Source organism: Phocoena phocoena, chromosome 12 (genome assembly GCF_963924675.1).
Source record: "Phocoena phocoena chromosome 12, mPhoPho1.1, whole genome shotgun sequence".
Taxonomy (NCBI): Eukaryota; Metazoa; Chordata; class Mammalia; order Artiodactyla; family Phocoenidae; genus Phocoena; species Phocoena phocoena.
Window position 1 is genome coordinate 1,692,766 of NC_089230.1, and position 20,474 is coordinate 1,713,239.

The following is a 20,474-nucleotide window of genomic DNA, read 5'->3' on the forward strand; positions in this document are numbered from 1 at the left end:
TCATCTGCAAACAGTGACAGTTTTACTTCTTTTTTTCCAATTTGTATTCCTTTTACTTGTTTTTCTTCTCTGGTTGCCATGGCTAGGACTTCCAAAACTATGTTGAATAAGAGTGGTAAGAGTGGACAACCTTGTCTTGCTCCTGATCTTAAAGGAAATGCTTTCAATTTTTCACCATTGAGAATGATGTTGGCTGAAGACACGAGTGTTTGAAGTGTGTTTATCTCACTCCCACCTTCCTGAGAAGCCAGAGGACAGGGGTGCCTGGCTGGTGGGAGCGGGCCCCGGGGCACCTGGTGCAGACCCTCTGCAGCCTCTCCGGGAAGTGCACCCACTGCCCTGATACCTGATACATGATGCAAGGTGGAGCATTTATCAACAAGAAGCAGCCTTTCTTTTCCTTTTCGTCACTGGAGGTGTTTGGAGCTCCTTTGCCAACTGTCACCTACGACACGGCCAGCACTGAACAGGCAAGTGAGGCACTGTCACCCAGTGCTGGTCGGAGGAGCACACCTGGGATGGAGCATCTCGGCTGTGGATCATTGAATGCCCAGCGGGGGCTGACGTCCGTCCCTGACACCTTCCTTGGGAGAAGCCCCACTTCCGTGTCCCTCCGTCCACCACCTCAGGGTTCCTCTGTGTGTGTGTGTGTGTGTGTGTGTGTGTGTGCCCACACTCTCTGCAGCTGCCTGGTCACCTCACGTCCTCCCTGTTTACTCCTTATAGCAGGAGCGCCAGGGACCTCTCGTCAGTGGGTCACAGGACATCTCGGCCAGTGAATCGAGCAACCAGGGTGCAATGCAGGGGATCACGGGATACAGCATCTGTTTTCAGGCTCTTTGGCCATTTTAAAAATCATTAAGTTGCCGGTAAACAGGACACACATCTCGGAAGAGAATAATTTTGCATTCACCCTGGAGAGAAAAAGATAGGGCGGCAGCCTCTTCAGATTCACGTGTGACCCGTACAGCTGGGCGGGAATCACAGGCAGATAGAGCCGGCAAGAGGTTTCCTTCTCTCCATTGTGTTCCCCACCTTCCAGCCCCATAGGGCCAGACGTAGGGACAGCGGGAACCGAATTCCCTAGGACCTGCCCAGCTGCCCCTCGAGGAGCTTCCTGTGTTTGTCAAATAAAAGCCCCTTGGAGTCCCTCTCAATGAGGGACAGCTCGGGACCCTTCCAGGCTCACCCCGTAACGGAAACACGGGGGTGCCGGCCGGCCTGTGGGAGCAGAAACCGCGTTCAGGGCGCTACAGGGGCCCCGCCCTTTAACACTGCTCTTCCCCGCGGGTCAGAGCTCACGAGCTCAGTAGTTCACCGGCTCAGGGCCCGGCAGGAGGCTGTGACCTCGGCCCGAAGGGATCAGAGCGGGCCTTCGGGAGACCTTGTTTGGGGACCAGTGTCCGCTACCTCATCTGCTACCTCGGGATTCATTTCCAGACGCGAGCGGCAGGGGCTGCAGTGGGGACCCGGGCGTGCCTAGTACTCGTGGTGCCCCTCCAGCTCCTCCAGTGCCCGCCACGGCAGCCCTGGGTCCAGGATCTTTGCCACGGGCCTCGGGTGGCCCTACTCTCGGCCCCTGAAAAGGAGAAGGCGGTACATGGGGGAGTTGGCTTAGCTGCAGCCGGGCGGTGCCAGCCTGGCGCGTTGTTTATTTGCATTCCGATCAACCTGCACGTAGCCGGCTACTTATGACCCTGGACCTTGGCCTGGCTCCACTGCGGGCGGTTTCCCAGCCAGGAGCTCAGCTGGGTGCCTGTCCCGAGGGAGCCCGGAGCTGGGTGAGTCTGGGGGCGCAGGGCCGCACCTGTGTCCGGCCGGTGGAAGAGGGCCCACGCGTGGTGACACGCGGTCCTGTGCCTCCGGTGCCGCGCCCCTGACGAGCTCTCTCCTGCAGGGCGGATGGAGGGCTCCTGGTCCTGAGACCCCATGTGCGGCTGGCGGAAGTGGCCCTGGGACGGCGAGATGCCCTCGGAGCGCAGGGAGGTCCTGGTGCTACTCCCCACGCGGGAACGGCTGCGGCTGGCCGTGGGGGTGAGCGCGGAGGAGGGCTGGGTGGGCGGCAGCGGGGGGCAGCAGCGGCTACGGGGTGAGCCAGGCCATGTGTGAGGGGTGGCTGTCGGGACCACATGGGGCCAGTGTGCCGGCGGGCCTGCCCCCTGGGACCGCACTGTGTTCTAATCACACCACTGCCCCCCAGCTTGGAGAAACGGACGCTGGCTCTGGCCACCTTTACACAGTGTGTGTCCCTCTCGGTCTGCAGCCCCCGGCTGTGGCCCAGGCCAGACACAGTCCGCAGCGTCTGGCGCCTGCGTGGGCAGATTTTGTTCCGAGGGGCCCATCCCTTCTGGAGCCTCTTCCCGTGACCCAGGCGGGGGTGGAGCTGAGGGCAGCTGCGTCCTCGGCCTGGAATAAGCACTAAAGCTGCTGACGGAACCAGATTCAGACCCGGCAGATGGGAGTCAGACCGCCCACACCTTGTCTGCGGGTGACCGTGAGGTCCTGCCTGGAGGGGTGAGGCCGCGGGTCTGTCCTCCCAGGAAGGTGGCTCCCGCCTTCCCTGGGAAGGGCAGCCCCGAAGCACTGGGCTGGGGACAGCGGAGCAGGGGTTTGCTCGACAGTGTCCGTGAGAGACCCTGCTTGGCCTCTACCTGATGGCCACATGACTCAGGTTGTCCTTTCAGGGGAGATGTGAATTGTCGCTTAGGCCTCCATGGATTCGCTCCACACGCAGGATGACACGCAGGCGCAGGTACAGGATGGAGGCTCTCTTTAGGAAGCGTGTGACTCCTGCAAGCCCCCACCAGACAATGCAGCTGTTTGAAGTCAGAGCCATTAGCTAAGAAGCCTCGTCGCCGAGGGGGCGTGTGCCCGACTCTGAATGCCACCTCGTCTGTGAGGACCAGTGCACCCCTGGGGACGAAGCTCGCCTCTACCGCCTTCCCCAGGCCCCCGGCCACTCCGGGGACAGCGGCTGCTACGCAGACGTCTTCAGGGCGCCCCGCAGGCCCGGCCCCACCTGCCCCTCCCTCCCTGTGAAGGAGCGCCCAGAACGAGAGAGGGGCTGCGCAATGGCCCCGCACAGGGACTCCTGGCCCCGCAGAGACCCTCCCCGACGGGACCTCCTGGGGAGCGGGGGTACGGAGAGCCGGGGAGGGGAGCCCCCGTCTCTGTACAGCAGCTGTAGGGGTGCGTGGGGCCTGGCCTGAGCACAAACACCCGCGGGGACACACCGGACAAGCCGGCCGTGCTGTGGGCCCGCTGCTGTGCCCCACGGCAGCTCAGAGCCTGCACCGCGGGCTGCCTGCGCCCCAGCTCCGGCCCTCCGGACACGGGGCGTCTAGTGGGTCAGTGCAGGGCCAGGTCGCCTCCAGCCGGGATTTTGACGTCTTTCCACCTCATTCCAGTTGCCCGAGAGAAAATGAAGTGGCCTGAGCCCTCCGGTGCCAGGCGGTCTCTGGAGCTCGGTTGTAGTGGCCCTTCCAGGCGTGTCTGAGCTGAGGTCGAGGTCTCTCTTCCCCATCTCGGCCCGGAGCAGCTCCTCCTGCGCTAACCGGTGCCCCCGTGTGTCCGGCTCTGCCCCCTCCCTTAGCCCTCTCCACGCGCAGCCGGGGCCCTGCCCCCCGCTGGTCTGATCTCAAAGACGGAAGACTGAGGCCCAGGGTTGGCGAGCACTTGGTGCCGAGTTGGGGCTGCAGCCCAGGCCATCTGCGTTCTCGCTGTAGGTGTAGCCCCCTGCCCACAGGGGAGCAGAGCCAGAGGGGCGGGGGGCGGGTGCTCTGGAGCCCCAGGCCCCGTCTTGGAGGCACGCCGGGGAGGGGTCAGCCCTCCCATTTGGCCCGTGAAGGGAGTGTTCCTGATAGATGTTGCTGACTGTGAGAAATAAGTTCCCGTTTCTGCATCTCCTTTCTGGGAACGCAGGGTGCAGGGTGCGAGGGCGACGGAGAACTCGGGAAGCTAACGTCCATGTGGAAATGTCTCTCTCATGTGTTCAGCCATCGCGGACGCTCGGGCTGTCTAGGGCCCAATCAGAGGAAGACGGAATCTCTGTGTCTGTCTTTCCTTCCTACTCTCACCTTGTCTGCCTGTCTTAGTTGAGTTGAGAGGCAACAGAAAGCGCCTAGAAAGCTGGCTGGCCCCTGGGGGAGGGGGGTAACCTCATTGAAGGATAACTGTGGTTTGTGAAACGCAGCACCTGAAGTGGGAGGGGTCTGGCGAAGAGCGCTGGTCCCTGCGGGGCTGGTTTGGGGCTGCCTTTGGGAGGGGGCGGAAGGGGTCTGAGATGCCCCATCGCTCCTGGGAACGTCTTGCTCGAGTCCTGGGAATTTCTCCTCTGCTCAGAGACACACTTCTGTACTGGAGTCAAGGGCCCCAAGCCTCGGCGTCCCCATCCAGCGATGAGATGCTGGAGCTGATCGATGGGCTTTCCGGGGGTTCGCTGTGTCCTTAGAGGTGCCTTATGCCACGGGGACGGTGCAGCGAGGGGACCTGGGGCAGGGTGGGGGGAGGGGAGGTCCTGGGGCATCGGCCCTGCCCTATGTGAGCCTGGTTCCTCGGTGAAATTCAGGGGAAGGTCTTCCTGAAGGACTGTGCAGCCAGAGCAGGGCTGAACGCTCTAGTTGGAGACGTGGATCTTGGCTGCGACGGGGCCCACGGAGCAGCCTCCAGTGCCTGTGGCCTCGCCCTCCTGGCCCTGCAACGCAGAGCCAGCAGAGGAAGTTACTTCCGGGGTGTGTGCACTGGGCTAGCAGTGAGGGAGGACCCCGTATTTAACTGTACCGCGTGCGTCTTCACACCAAGCATTAGGAAGCCATGGGCTGGGAAGCCTTGCTGCGAATATGCGTCACCGTCATCGCGGGCGGAGGGATTGTCCCTCACCAGATCAGATGGACGATGACAAGGCCGGCCTCCCGGGCACTGACCACTAAGAAGTGGGACTCCCCGAGTCACAGGAGCTCCGCGCATCCCCAGGAAGCCTGCGACCAGCGTCCTCAGGCTGCCCGGGGCCGTCGCACTCCAGCCCCTCAGCTGCCCCCGGTTAATGGGTCTCCGTTCGGTGAACCCGAGCCTCCACCAGCCGGCCTCACACACACGGACACGGGCGCCAGACAACAACGTAGGTCTGTGGGGACCAATCACCGGCCCAGGAAGCACAGAGGACAGAGGACAAGACCCACCAGGGAGCTGTGTCGGCCACGGGATAAAGGACCCTGTGTACCCAACAAATCAACGGCCGGGGAAAGGTCCTGGGGTGGGGCCTTCCTTGAGTCTGGATTCAGATCAACAAAGCTCGACAACGTTGACGTTTGTGAGACAACCGGAAATTTGAACGTGTGAGATGGCTGATGTAAAGACGTTGCTAACGTTTTAGGTGTAACGAAGCATTTGTGGATAATGGAAAGCCGACTGGCTAATAGTTGTGGTGAGGGCGAGAGCCCGCCCTTTCGTGTACACACACCGACGCAAGAGAGACCTCACTCGTGCAGGAGTGGACGCACACCCAGGACTGGGGCCGCGTGGGAGCGGGGAGGGGTGGGGAGGTGACGGCGCTGGGGCTCGGCCTGGGCCCTGAAGCCCGGCAGGAGGTCCCTGTGGGGCAGGACGGCTGCTGTGGCAGAACTGGGGCATGGGGAGACATGGGCCTCCCCTGCAGCACACGCCCCTTTCAGGGGTGCCCAGATGCCAGCCCCGCTTTCAGGAGTCACCTAGCGATGCTGGCTTAGGGTGAGGAGAGAGCCCAGTGGGGTTCCTGGGGGCACGGAGCCTCCCACACCCCGTCCTTGGAGGGAGCAGCCTCCTGTCCTGGGGTTGGACACGCCGCCCCCGCCCTCGTGAGGGTCCCACCCTCTCACAGGCGGCCTGCTGTGTTGGGGGGACTTCTAGCCGTCAGCCTGGGGAGTGACCAGGGACCCCGAGCCCTGACCCTGCTGAGCCAGACCCCCTGCCCACCAGCCTGGCTCAGGGGACCCTCCTCTGGACTCCCTCCTCTTCCAGGGGTCGCCCTGCTCGGCGCCCTGAGCACCTCCCATCTCTATCGCAGGTGCAGGCCGCCGGGCACGAGCTCTTCCAGCAGGTGTGCGACTTGGCCGGCATCAGAGAAGCCCACTTCTTTGGCCTCAGTGTGATAAGAAGTAAGCAAGTGTCTCCCGACGCCCCTGGGCCTCCGGGGCCCCTCCCAGGGCGGGAGGGCGGGTGCTTGGGGCTGAGTCTGAAGGAGACCCCAGGCCTCCGCCTGGTGCCGCCTGGTGCCCGCGTGTCCCCCGGGCACCAGGGTGTCGGCGATTCCCCCTCGCTACACCGGAGCACAGGCACGTGCACTCATGCTCACGCGTGCAGGTATTTACATACTTGTACAGTCACACACATGCACGCTCAGGCACACACACGTGTTCACGCGCGCACACACTGCCTCACGTTTACATACTTAACCCATCCACACGTGCGCACTCACACACGTGCTGGCACACTCACATATTCACACTCAGGCACACACGTATTTACATGCTCTCACACGGGTGCACACACATATATACACTTGCACACTCCCCTCCTCTGGAGAGAAAGGGTGAGCAGGCTGGAAGCTCGCTTTCTGGAAGCCCTGGGCCCTGCTGGGGCAGATGGAGCCTCCGTGGACCCCTGGTGTGAGGAGGGGCAGTGCTGGCAGACGAGGTGGGGCGGCCGCCTTGTCCCCGTGTCCCAGGCTCCCTCCAGGCTCCCTCCAGGCCCCCGGGCTGAGTGGACAAGCACAGAGGGCGGAGCAGGGGAGCTTGACCCTCCGCCTGCATCCCCCAGCCTGTGCACCCCAGGCAGGCGTCCAGGTGGGGGCTGAGCGAGATGGGGAGACCCCATGGGGACATGGGCTCTGAGGACCTGGCCTCTCCCTCGGCCGTCCGTGCAGCGTGTCCTGCAGACTCGTGAGCATTTCTCTGAGGGAAACAGTCCTGCGGTGACCCCTGCGTGATGACCCAGGCCTTCGTCCCACGTGGGGTCCCTCGGCCCAGCCGCAGAGAAGATTCCGTGCTCGGGCCGCCTGACCTCTCCGGGCCCTGAGCACAGTGGTCACTGGTGCGACCCCCGTCCCTGCCAGGCTCTCTTTGGAGCTTGTAATTTCGTCTCAGCATGGCTGAGAGCCGAGCCCTGGGACTTCTGGTGGCCGAGTGCCTAGGGACTTGGGGGGCGGGGGGCGGGGGCGCGGACCAAGCAGGGAAGAGAAGGAGGATGAGGTGGGGTCACAGGTCAAGGTCCCCATGGGAATTCCTGCCCTTAGACCTGGCCATGCGCCCCCTGGCGTGGACTTGGAGTGTCCCATGTGGGACCCCCAGGCTGGCCCGGGGGAGGCGGTAGAGCTCAGGACAACCGCCTTTTCTCCTGTCTGTCAGGAAATCGCTCCCCGCTTCCGGGCCCCGGACAGAATCGGGGACATCGGTAAGACGGTGCTACAGGCAGGGGGCCCGGCGCCCAGCATGGGGTTCACGTCCTGGAGGAGCAGCTTTGGGTTAAATTTTAATATTAGTGGACTTTTCCCAGTTTGCAGGGAAAGTTCAGTTAATGGGTAGCTTTGCCCCAGTTCACACTTCCGTCCAGAATCGCCGTCTTAGCCGTTGGCCGCTGCCGCCTTGTGCCTGGCCCTCGCAGACAACCAATCAGGACGCGAGCGTTTCTAAGAAGCTTGGTTTGTTTGGGGGAGGAGAGGGTTGCCAGTGCCGTCTTGTTCTAGAAGTTTCCCGCTTCATGGAAATGAAGTCCCCGTCGTTCCAGAGAGGGTCCTGGTGGGCCTGGTGGAGGCTGAGCGGGGGGCTGGGGCAGGTGGCGGGACCGCTCACTTCGCGGCACAGGCCTCGTGGCGTAGGACCGGGCACACGTGGGCGGTAAAGCAGAGAGAGGGCACGCACACACGTGGTGACTTCGTGCGGGGACTCGTTGAGACCCGGAGCCCTGGGGGGAGGGGGTCACAGGCTCTAGGGGGGCCCTACCCCTGGGACGCGGTGGTTGGGTTTAGGGGTACCCTCTTCCTCCTGAGCTTTGTCACTTGGGAGCCTGGGCCTCTGGAGCATCTGGAGGTGGCTTAGCTGAGGGCGTGTGCCACTCCGGGCCTCTCTGGTCCAGGACAGCCGCCAGCCCTCGGGTCCCCCCGCCAGGGCTTGAGGTGCAGTGCCGCCACCACCTGACCCTCCGAGGCCCCGCTGGGGTCTGGGTGTGGGACGTGCAGGCGGGCTCAGACTCAGTGGGTGGGCACGTTGGGGGCTCCAGACGCGGAGTGAGGATGGACCTGAAGGCCGGCCACCGGGAGTAAAGCAATCGAGGGACGTCGGGGGAGGGGTGGCGGGCTGGCCGCCGGAGCAGGGAGGTCTCAGAGGGAGAAGTAGGGGGCCAGTGGCGTTCACAGGCCCACCCCAGTCTCCCTCTGCCCAGGACGGCGGGCCGCGCAGCCAGCCCCCCGTCCTGCAGGTAGCCTTGCAGGATGGAGGAGAGACGCGACGCTCATTTTACTGAAGAAGTACTTTGAGGGCTTTCGGGCATCCCTGAAAGTAGAGACAGCAGCATGCAGCAGTTGCCAACCTTTTGCAAACCTGCCCCTTTGAACCCTGAACGTTTTGCTGGTTATTTAAAATAAATCCCAGGCGCCATGACACTCCATCCCTAAATACTCTTTACGTATCTCTTCAAAGAGAATATTTTCCTAAACAGCCACAATGCCATTTGTACACCCAACAGAATTAACAATTTCTTGATATTTTTATTTTATTTATTTATTTTTTTTTTTTTTTTTTCGGTACGCGGGCCCCTAACTGTTGTGGCCTCTCCCGTTGCGGAGCACAGGCTCTGGACGCGCAGGCCCAGCGGCCATGGCTCACGGGCCCAGCCGCTCCGCGGCATGTGGGATCCTCCCGGACCGGGGCACGAACCTGCGTCCCCTGCATCGGCCGGCGGACTCTCAACCACTGCGCCACCAGGGAAGGCCCTCTTGATATTATGTAATATTCGCTTGATATTTAAATTTCCCAGTTGTTTCGGAAATGTCTGTTTATAGCCTGCTTTGTAAGAATAAGGACCCAAATAGCGTCCCCGCGTTGTGTTTTGTCACCTGGTCCCTAAACCTCTCAGGATCAGAACCAGCCTCTGCGCAGCCTGCACGGCCTCAGGTAACAGAGGCCTCAGACCAGGCGGCGTAAACGGCATTTCTCGCAGTGCGGAGGCTAGAGGTCTGAGATCCCGGGGTCAGTGGGGCCGTTCCTCCTGAGGCCTCTCTCCTCGGCGTGTACTTGGCTGTCTTCTCCCCTTGAACTCACGTGGCCGTCCCTCTGTGCAGATCTGTGTCTGAGCTCCTCTTGTTATGTGGACCCCAGTCCCGCCGGATCGGATCAGGATCCACCCTAATGACCTCATTTTAACTTAATCACCTCTTAGAAGGCCCAGCTCTAAATACAGTCACGTTGTGAGGCCCTGGGGGTTTGGGCTCCAACATAAGAATCTGGGGACACGTGCGGCTCCTGACACCCCTTTATCATGCCAGTGGCTCGCTGAGGCCAGTGCGTCCACTGTCCCACTGGCAGCCCCACACTCTAGGATCCCGTTTCCTCCCAGCATCACCTAAATTGGCTCTCACCCCACACTTCCCTGTCCCGGAAGTTGGCGGGACCGCCCAGTCACTCCACTCAGCCTTCTGGGTGGGACAGCATCACACGTACCGCAGGGCTGGCCCTGGGCGTGTCTGTCACAGGACGCCACGTCTGGGCCCTGCTTCTAGTGGTGCGAGATTGGCCCATGGGTTCAGGTGGGCAGTGCTGGAAGCCCACGTCCAGCGGGTGGGCTGCAGCTGGGGGGCTAGTGGGCCGACTTTGAGAAACAATACATTCGATCCATTTCTAGCGCCTTTGTCGTCTAGGTTAGTGACGCTGTCGGGACTTTTCTTCTAGAGCTTGAACTTAAGCTGAAGGTGGTTTGTTTCTTTCTATTCTTTATCGTGAACTTGGCGGGGAGCTGGGAAGGAGCAGGAAGGTGATTTAGATAATCACATGTGAAAAAGGGCCCTTGTAGCCCTTGCAAGGTGGGCTTGGCTTTTCACTCCTGTTCCCAAGTGCGGGCTCCTTAGACAAAACCCCGATCCTTTAACAGCGCCGCCAAGGTCAGACGGCACGCGATGGCTAAGCCTGTGGGCTCCGACCACCCTGGGGGAGCCTCCAGGCCACAGAGGATGGTCTAGATGAATGAAGAGCAGTGCTTGCTCGGAGCAGAGGTGGGCACACTTCCTGTACAGGGCCAGATAGTGCGTGTCTCTGGCTTTGGAGCACGAAAGCGGCTACAGACGCTATGTAGCAGAGGAGCCCGTCTGTGCTCTGCTTGGCCCAGGGCCCTCCTTTGCTGACCCCGGGCTTCAAGGGTCCTTGGCCTGGGGGTGGGGAGGGGGTTACCCTAGGACCCCTACCAGGGTTTTATTAGCCGTGTGACTGGCGTGTTTCCAAGCCTCTGCAAGGCCCGGTTTCCTCCTCTGCAAAGTGAGCAGAGATAACAGCCGAGGTATTGAGGATGCAAGGATGCGGGGGTTGGCTCAGGGTCCCAAGCCCAGAGCCTGCACACGGCAGGCACACCCCATCCTGAGGCGGGGGCTGCTGAGTGGTGTGGCGGGCCCCGCCCTGGTCCCCTGGCACCGCCCCGTCTATACCCTCGAAGGCTGGGAGGGGTCAGGCCGTCCTGCTGTCCTCAGAGAGGGGCCTGCAGATGGCGCAGTCGAGGCCCTGAGAGTCACCGGTTCTGGAGCTGAGCCTGACAGTAACGGAGGGAGGCTGGCCCGCCGATGTTCCTCTCTAGAATAATCTCATTTTTCTCCAGCTTACAAAGGAAACACGTGGTAGTAATAGTCCAAAAACACAGAGCGTAGAATTTGGAAAGAAGGGTCCCCCGTGACCATTCCCAGCATTACCACGTTAATGTGTCTTGACTTGAAGTCGGGGAGCCTGGTCCCAGGTTTACAGGCCTTTCCAGTTTCGAAGGACTCCGTCTACAGCTGGGAGAGGGGCTGTTGGGAGGAAGACCCTTCCGGACCGTCACGCTCCCGGCAAGGACCAGCTCCAGTGCCATCGCGATGTCAGTGTCTAGGTTTCAGTATCTAAAGATTCCACACTTGGGAAAACCACCCGGCAAAGCCTGGACGTCAGGAGACACGCTCCTTCAGCCTGCCACGCCGAGGAGGCCACCACGTGTGACTGGTCGCACATGGGCCCCTCCCAGCACGCTCTGCTCCAGGCCCTGCTTCTCTCTGTAGACAGCGAGCATGTCTTCATGGATTTGGAGCAGAAGCTCAGCAAATACTTCTCAAAGGACTGGAAGAGAGAAAGACATAGAGTGAGCTATACTGCCAGGCGGGGGAGGGCAGGGTGGAGGGGCCCGGGAGGCCCAGCTGCCGGCCCCCGCCCCAGGTCCCGGCGCGGAGTCTGCGGGCGCAGGGAAGCCAGCCCCGTGGGTGCAGGTGCGCGCCCTTGAGCGTTCTGGACATTTGCTCAGCTTTTCCTTTTAACAAAGTGACGTAAAATCATGGACTGCCCCGCAGTACAGACCTGAGCTGTGACCTCGGGCTGGGTCTGAAGCGATGCAGGTGATGGCTCCCTCCTGAGCACCAGCCAGGGGTCAGCCCCCTCCCCCCAGGTCTCAGCACGGCCTTCTCTCCACCCTTCCACCCCCAGGGAAGCGGCAGGCCCGGGGCCCCCTTCGTGGCCTTCCTCAGGGTGCAGTACTACGTGGAAAATGGAAGGCTTATCAGGTAAAGTCGCTCGCCGGTTCTCTGGCACGTTCCCGGAAGGGTGACGACCTGTCAGGATGTGGTATCGCTGTTGCTTGGGGGGCAGAGGCGCAGCCATTCTTTTTAATTAACCAACATGTAAAGACTAGGGCAGAAACAAGAGAGTGTTTCGAACACAGGTATTTTATGCCCCAGGGTGGGGTTTTCCCAGGTGTGTGCTGGAGGGTCTGCGGATTCCTCTGTAAGTGGGACCTCCTCCTGCTCTGGGCTGCGGGCCCAGTGGCTGGTGCCCCGTCCGGGTGGGAAAGGGCCCCGGGCTGGCACACCTGCAGGGCCTCCTTCTGAGTTCTGGGCCTACTTTCCCGAGAGAACCCCACCAGAGCATGTGGGAAAATACAGACGCTGGGGCGCCCCAGGAACTGAGTTACCCCAGACCGGGGGTGGGTAAGCGGGGCCCGTGTCCCAGGAACCCCCTGAGCAGGTGCAAGTGGGCCGGGGTCCCCACAAGCCTCCCCAGGCAGAGAGCTGGTGGGGGGGAAGATTCTGGAAAAGTCTCGGAGGGGAAGACAGGCAGGTTGTGCGGAGGGAGCGTGGCTGCCCCGTGCCGTTGGTCCAGTGGCTGGTGGTAGTGTTAGAAGATCTGAACTTGTTCTTCCCAGGGGCCCTGCTCCCTGTGTGTGTTGGGAAATTAGCAGAAGAAAGGGGCCTGTCTCTTAGGAGGCGGCTATAAACCAGGTCTGCCGAGTCCTGGGTCCCAGGAGCCCTGCCCAAAGTCAGGCTCACCTGGCTTCTCAGCAGCAGGGGGGCAGCAGCACATCCACCTGTACCTCCCCCGCTTTGGGGCCCTGAGGGTCCTGGGGCCCTGGGGCAACGAGACGGGGCGTGGCGGGTGGGGGGTGGTGACTGGCGGGGTGGGAGGCCGCGGGCTGCAGGGGGACAGCGCTCCCGAGCCCGCTCGCCCACCAGCGACAGGACGGCCAGGCACCTGTACTACTGCCACCTGAAGGAGCGGGTACTGCGGTCCCAGTGTGCCCACCGGGAGGAGGCCTACTTTCTGCTGGCTGCCTATGGGCTGCAGGCCGACCTGGGCGATTACCGCGAACCGGCACACTCGGGCCGCTACTTTGAGCCGCAGGCCTACTTCCCGCAGTGGGTGAGGCCCCTCTCTCCATCCTGGGCGCCACACCCAGGGGCGGGGGGGGGACCCCGGGCTGGAGGGGGAGCAGGCTGGACAGATGGCTGGCGGCTCCCTCCTCAGATCATCACCAAGAGGGGCAGCGCCTACATCCTCAGGCACGCGCCCACCCTGCACCGTGAGCAGGGGGGCCTGAGCCCCAAGGAGGCCGTGCTGCGCTTCATCCGGGAGGCCTGCCGGCTGGAGGACGTGCCCGTCCATTTCTTCAGGCTGTACAAGGTCCAGCTGCGGGGACGCCAGGTGGGGGAGGGTGGCTCAGGCCTGGGACGCACCTCCCCAAGGGTCCACAGGGCGGCCGGGACCCCCACCCAGGACAGGAGGGACCCACGGCTGTCCTAGGGCCAGGACCCCCAGCCAGCATCAGAGGGGAAATGGGAGGAGGCCCGGGGACCCCACCTCAGCCCTCAGGCACCCCTGGTCCACCAGCGAGGGTCTGCGAGGGGGACCACAACCCCAGGCCAGGGGCTCTAGACCTTGCCAACGTCTGTGTCCTCTTAGGATAAGAAGGAGGACCGACCTACCATTGTCCTGGGACTGACCCTCAGAGGGGTGCAGGTCTATCAGGTGACCGGCAGGGGCCCTCCTCCCCCTCCCCTCCCCCTCTCCTCCCCCTCTCCTTCCCCTCCTCCCCTCCCCCTCCTCCCCCTCCTCCCCTCCCCCCTCCCCCTCCCCTCCCCATCCCCCCCCTTTCTCCTTAACGCCCCCTCCCCTCCCCCACGGGGACCGGTCTTGCTGCTTCCCTCTGGCTGGCCCTGTGCACGCGGCCCTGCTGTCTTGCAGGAGGTGAACCGCACTCCACAGCTGCTCTACGACTTCCCCTGGCGCCACATCGGGAAGCTGGCCTTTCTGGTGCGTGTCTGATGGGGTCGGGGCTGGGGGCGGGGGTGTCTTAGCCCCCAGGAGCCCAGAGGAGCCTGGCAGACGCTTGTCCTTTGGGACGTTGACCAGGCATGTCATGGCCCAGGAGGTGCAGGCATAGCCCGAGGCCTGGGGAGTGTCCCGCGTGGAGACGGCCCCGCCCCCTGGAAGTGCCCTCCTGCCAGGCTGGGTGTCCTGGCTCTCGTCACCAGGAGGACTTCTGGCTCCTGGGTGGGGACAATAAAAGGGGGCGAGGAGGAGGCCGCAGACGCCCTGGGCTGGGCCTGGCGCTGGGCGGGTGGCAGGGACGGTGGGTCCTGGGTGCAGGCTGAACTCGAGGGCCCAACACGGCCGTGGGCCCACGGGGTCCACCTCCCCCGGCCCAGCGCGGTGGGCGCCGGGTTACAGCTGCCCTGAGGCCCCTCCCCCACCCACACCCCCAGGAGAAATCTGGTGGCAGGACAGAAACAGGAGAGCCCCCAGCAGAGGGCCTGGCTGATGCGGTCCTCTGGCTTTCTTGGTACGTCACATCGCGTCTCTTCTCTGCTCAGGGCAAGAGGTTTGAGCTCTGGCCGGACGGGCTGCCCGCGGCCCGGAAGCTGGTGTACCGCACGGGCTGCTCCTGGCGCTCCCGCCACCTGCTGCACCTGCTCAGCACCAGCCACCAGCTGCACCTGACCCTGCAGCCCCCACTGCAGCGGCTGCGGCAGCTGGAGGAGGCCCAAGGTGGGGCCGACCCTCCGCGCGCCCCCCTCCTCTGCGGTCTAGGTCGGACACTGGGCGCGGCAGCCCGCGTCGCACCCTGTTTTCCCAGAGGGGCGTTGGCAAGGGGGCGGTGGCGACCCCACTCCTCCAGCTCTCCTGGGGCCTGATTCTAAAGATGGGGGCCAGGGGGGAAGCGAGGCAAGGGCTGCAGTAACCCCCACGCGGTTCCTGGAGGCCCTGGCAATGCACGCATGTGTGTGTGTGAGCATGGAGTGCCTATGTGCACATGTGTGCACACCTGCTTGCGGGGGCCGCTTGGGGTCCCTCGCACTGAGACCTGGGAGCCCTAGGGCCGTGAGCACAAGGGCGAGGGTTAGGAGTTTACCGGCTGCCGGTGACAGATCCCACCTGGGGGCCTGGACTGTGACAGCGGACACTCGGGGCCCTGATCTCTGGGTGGCACTTCCCTCCCCCGACTCTGCATCTTCCTGGGCCTGGCGGTGGCTGGACCCCTGGGCCTCTGTCGGCCGCCTGCGGCTCCATCTCCAGCGCTGTTCTTACACCAGTGCCCTCCCCCTCCCCCCGCACAGAGAAGAAGTGCTACCGGGAGTCCTGCGTCAGCGACGTGCTAGAGCTGGACCTGGACCTGGACCTGGCCAGGAGGCCGTCCCCCGGCTCCCCTGGCAGCGGGGACAATAGGGACGGAGGCTGGCGTCCCCCGCACCGCCTCTCACTCCTCTCGTCTGGCAGCCACTGCAGCTCCCACTCGTCGGGCATTGAGGCCGACTCCCAGCTGGCGGGGCCCGTGGAGCCCGGGGAGATGTCGGTGGATGAGCCCGTCGTCGGGGCTGCAGCGCTCCACGGGGAGGAGCCGCCCAGCAGCTCCAGGACCAGCCAGAGCAGCCGTGGCACAGTTGGTGGTGGCAGAGGTGGGCCTGAGGGCGACACCCAGGACCAGGGGGAAGGTAAGTGTGTTGCTTGGCTAGATGCCGGCTGGGGTGCTCGTCACCCTGATTCTGGGGACCTTGTTACACAGGGGCCCCTCCACCACAGGGCCTGGGAGCAGAGAAGGGAGGACAGGGCCCTCCCTGCAAGATGCGGTGGGTGGTGGTCCTTCAATCCCCCTGCAGCTGGTAACTCCTAGGGAGCCTGGCCTGGCCAGTGTCCCTCATGTAAGATCCCATCGGAAAGCATTCAGCCAGGTTTCTCTCTTGCTACCCACGGGGTCAGTAGAAGTCACATGACAGTCGGCCACTTATGAGCCATTCTAGGACCAAGCACCCACCCGGCTTAGCATGAGCTCCTTGTCCCCAGGGATGCTTCCGCAGTAGGTCTGGGAGTGGGGGCCCTGAAGTGGTTCCTTGTCACCCCAGGAAGGTTACGCAGGCTCTGCTATTCCCTGAGCACCTGCAGCGTCTTTGAGAGTGGATGCAATGGGTAATCGTGGGGGCCAGCCTCAGGGCCTGGCCACCCAGGTCCACCTAGAGTCACCCAAGGTTATGCAGGGTCACCCAGCATCACCCAAGTCCACCCAGAGTCATTCAGGGTCACCTAAGGTCACCCAGAATCATTCAGGATCACCCAGTGCTACCCAGGGTCACCTAGAGTCACCCAAGATCACCTAGGGCCAACCAGAGTCATTCAGGGTTACCCAACGTCAGCCAAGATCACACAGGGTCAGGTGGTTTTGGTCAACCTGCCGTGTCCACCTTTACATTCTGAGCGATAAAGGACAGATCGGTCTCCGTCTCTGAGGTTTTGCCCAAGTGTGTGGTCTGCAATCTGGTACGAGCAGTAATGATGATAAGATGGTGTTTGCCCGTAAGAGCCTGCTTTAATTAGACATCAGAGCACTTGGACAAATAAAGCAGCCCAGTGCGCAAGGACAGGGCAGTGTGAGCTGGGGGGGGGGGGGCGGCGGGGAGTGGGGGGGGGGTCCTGGGGGACCACGCAGGGAGAAGGCTGGGACAGGCAGAGACCACCTAAGGGGAGGAGCCCAGGTCGCCCACAGAAACCATCGCTCCTCGAAAGGGCTCCGACACCTCACGTGGAGAAGACACGTGATAATCTGGGGTTCCAGATGACCTGCAGGGAGGAGGCCAAGGTCACAGCGCACCTCTCTGTGACCCCGAGGCCTGAGAGGAGGGGTGCGGGAACCATAGAGGCACCCAGTCTCATCTCAGAGTTTGGGGCCCTGGGGTGGGCTGCCCTCTGCAGGGAGCAGGCGGGTGTCCCCGGGCCCTGCTCACGTGCCCTCGCCCTCCTCGCAGCCTCTCCCCAGCAGCCCTTGGCCGCGGTGCGGGTCACGCTGGTGAGCACGAGGGGCCCGAGCGCTGAGGCCCTGCACCAGGTAGGTCCCCACGTGGGCCAGGCGGCCTCTCCCTGTTCTGCGTGGCGCCTCGTCAGGTCAGGGGCCCTAGGCCCTCCCGAGGGTCCCCGGGAGACTCGTCGGGCAGTGGGGGACCGGTGAGGCTTTAGGGAGCGAGGCGGGTCAGGAGCTGGGTCCTCCACGGCTGAGAGCTGAGAGTTCCGCCTGCCGTGTGGTGCGGCCACCGGCCCCGCCCCCTTCCCAGGCGGTGGGCGGTGTGAACGAGGCCGGCACAGCTCGGGCCCCAGGAGTGCGGGGCTCTGGGGGGCTGCGCCCAGGCCCCCAGGAGCAGGAGGGGGGCCAAAGCCAGTGGCCCTGGGAGGTGGGGCAGAGGAAGGGGTAGCTGGAGGCGCCGGGCCTTGCTTAGGGCGGACCTGGGGGAGCCCCAGTGGGCGGGTGGTGACCCTGGAAAGAGAGTGAATGTTAGGGTGCGATTTGACTCAGAGGGAGGCGGGGACCCGGCAGGAGGTGGGAGTTCAGTGGGGGCGGGGGCGGGGGCGGGGGCGGGAGGGGGAGAGAATGGAGGGGAGGGTGAGGCGGCTGCAGGACGGCCTCCTGGTCTCTCCCTGCAGGTGCCGGAGGCCCGGGCGGCAGCCGGCCCCGCGGCCCCGCACAGCCGCAGCGTGGACGACGCGCGCCCCGCCCCGCGCCGCGCCCCGCGCCCCGCCCCGCGCAGCTGCCCCCTCCGCCGCGCGCTGGACCCCGGGCCGAGGAGGTCCGTGAACTCCCGCTCCCTGGACCTGCTCGGAGAAGACCACCACCCTGAGGAGTTCGTGGTGTAGACGCCTCGGGGCGCCGCTTCACCCCCGCAGGGCCCCGTCCGCGCCGCACGGCTCCGCCCACTTGGGACTCTGTCCCTGCAGCGCCGCTCCATCCACGCGGGGCTCCGTCCATCTCTCCATCCACGTCTCGCCGGCCCTCTCTGCCCTGGAGGCTCCCACCTACCACCGCCAGGCTGAACGGGGCCTCTGGCACCGCCCCTTTTACCTGGCGGCTTTGCACCTTCACCTGTCTGAGGGGTGGAGCCACCTCTGTCAGGCCTGGAGGTGCCAACGAGGTCTCACTTTCCCTGCTGCTCGGACTATGGCTGGTCCGAGCATCTTCCGAGGTCCGTGGCTCCAGTCTCTGCGCAGTGGCGCGTGGGCCGTGCTGCCTCCAACGCTCGAGGGACGGTCTCTCAGCTCAGGGGTCCCCAACCGCCCGGCCGCGGCCTGTTTGGGGCCGGGCCGCACAGCATGCCCTCCGGAGCCCGCATGACCGCCTGAACCATCATTCCCCCAGCCCCACCCGCCACCCCGCCTGTGGAAAGAGTGTCTTCCACCAAACCGGTCCCTCATGCCAAAAAGTTTGGGGACCAATGTCCTAGCTGCTCTCGGACATTGGAGAGACCTCTGGGGTTCCCCTGCCACCAACTCCTACATAGATGGTGAGACCAAGAACAGCAAGCTTCCCGGGAGTCCTTGAGCTCACGGTCACCGTCGTTGTCACTGCACTGGCCACAGGTTCCTCAGACCACCCTCTCTGCAGCCCCTGCTGTTCTCAGCCCTGGGCCCACTGGACAGAGGCGCCTCTGTGAGCCGTGGGCCCAGCTGCGTCACCCCAGACACTCAGTAGAGCCCACCTTGTCCGCCGTGTGTACACAGAGGCACCGGGCCTGGAACCGCACAGCCACGTGGACACTGGTCCCGTGCAGCTGGTGGCAGGAAGTGGGAGGGGCAGGCTAAGGAGGAAGCCGTGATCTACTCTGACTCACAGAAGGAAGGCTCCAGAAGAAAGCCCGCCAAGCGCAGAGCCTGAGTTTTCTCCTTCCCATCACAAGTCAGGCTCTGAAGGTGGTCCTTCCCCACCTCCTGCCCCAGTATCCACCCAGCCCGGAGGGCGTCTGGGCACCAGGGAGCCGTGGCATCTAGTCAGCACTGGTCACCCCCCGCCCACCGGCCATTCAGTGCCCCTGGCCCCTCCCCGAGTCAGAAGACTGGATGGGAGGTGGGGACAGGGATGGGTCCGGACCGCCAACACCCCTCGTCTGGGGCAGGAGACCCACCTCTCCAGCTGGCGGCTCCACAAGTGGCTGAATGGCTCAGTGGAGTTTCACAGCGATTTCTGGAAAAAGCATATTGAGGGACTTTGACCTTCGCTGGGGGCCGTACTGGCCGGTGATTAAGAGGCCGGTGAGCAGGCCAAGTGTCCCACTTGGGGCTGGACCCGCCGGGGTCGGGGCGCCCGGAGGGTGGGCTGTAGTTAACGCTGTGCTTTCCCGTCCAAGTCAGGGCAGCTGCCCCAGGGCTGAGACATGGCCCCCACCGCCTCCAGGGCCCTACATGCAGGGGGCCTTCTCGAACCGTCCACCTCATGGACAGTGCAGAGTGGCTGCGCTGAGGCCAGACGGCGGAGGGAGCTGGCCTCAGGCTGGCGCTCTGTGTCCCCAGAGGGAAAGGCAGGGCTGGTGCCGTGTCTCACCTATCTCCTCACCCCAGCTGGGCCCTGCATTCCTTGCTCTGGAACAGGTGGGACTCCACGGGTAACACCACCCTCCCAGCCTGAGGCTGGTGACAGGCACGTGGCGTGGTGTGGCTTAAGTCACCTGTGCGTCCCTCTGGCCCTCCCCCTGCTTGCACACGTGCTGCCCTCTGTCTGGACGCACTGACCTGTGTGTCACTGTCGGATAGTCCCAGGCGCTGTGCCCGAGACACCATCGTCCCCTCCCTGTTCTGCTCACGCCTTGAGGACCCCACAAGGGCCGTGTTTTGGGGACGGGGTGGAGCCTGAGCCCGGGGGCGGGGTCTGCAGCCTAGCCTTAACCGGGCCTCTTGGTCCTTACTGTGAAAGGAAATCGCACTCGTGCGCACAGCGCGCATGTGTAATGAAGAGCTGCACGTCCGTGTGTCTGCACCTGGGCAGCCTGCGCCGGGGGCGGGGCGCCGGGAGGCTGGGCGGTGCGGCCACACGAGTACTAGATTCTCGCGGTGAGGGTTCCTGGACGCCGAGAGCTTCACCTCGTGAAGAACCACGGTCTCCTAGTGCTGCGTGGACGGAGGAGCTTGGAGGGGAGACCAGCCCCCGCCCTTGGAGTTCATATTTGTCTAAGTCGTTTTTTAAAGAAGCATGGTGGGGGCGGCTGAAGGGCGGTGCTGCCGTGGGGCCCGGGCCGGCAGGGTGGCCAAGGGGTCGGTCGAGGTGGCCTCATCTGCTCAGTCTTTCCCTCATTAAGCAGACGTCACCGAGTCAGGTCACGTGCCAGCACTGGGTGGACGCCAGACGGGGGCAGTACCCCCCAGCACGGAGCGCGGTGAGGGCCAGGGTCGGCCGTGGTAGTGCTGGACCTCCCGGGCCGCCCTTCAGAGTCCCCTGTGCAGGAGGTGCCCACATGCCCAGCTGGGCCTCCCCGAAACAGGGCTCCCGAGGACACCTAGCCTGTGGCCACAAGAGCAGGCGGCGAGGGAGGTGTGGTCCTGGAGGACGGGGATGGGCATCCAGAGCTGTTGCGGGCCTGAGCCCTTGCTTTTCCGTGAGTTTCCGAGGTCACACTGAGTCGGGTCCCCATGGTAAGAACTGAGGCTGCATCTGCCCTGGTCTAGGGTCCTTTAAAGGAACTTTTGGGAGCAAGAGCC

At 63.7% G+C, this 20,474-nt stretch overlaps 1 protein-coding gene across 1 annotated transcript; it reads left to right on the forward strand.

Moving 5' to 3' along the window:
• The first annotated feature begins 1,929 nt into the window (after nucleotides 1-1,929).
• FRMD1 (FERM domain containing 1) lies at nucleotides 1,930-17,645 on the forward strand. The gene is made up of 12 exons (XM_065889197.1): nucleotides 1,930-2,034; nucleotides 6,041-6,131; nucleotides 11,264-11,343; nucleotides 11,682-11,758; nucleotides 12,704-12,890; nucleotides 12,996-13,151; nucleotides 13,431-13,496; nucleotides 14,342-14,516; nucleotides 15,086-15,460; nucleotides 16,766-16,845; nucleotides 17,069-17,185; nucleotides 17,436-17,645. Exons 1-12 carry the CDS (start codon nucleotides 1,930-1,932, stop codon nucleotides 17,643-17,645), a joined length of 1,719 nt encoding a protein of 572 aa, XP_065745269.1.
• The last annotated feature ends 2,829 nt before the right edge of the window (nucleotides 17,646-20,474 follow it).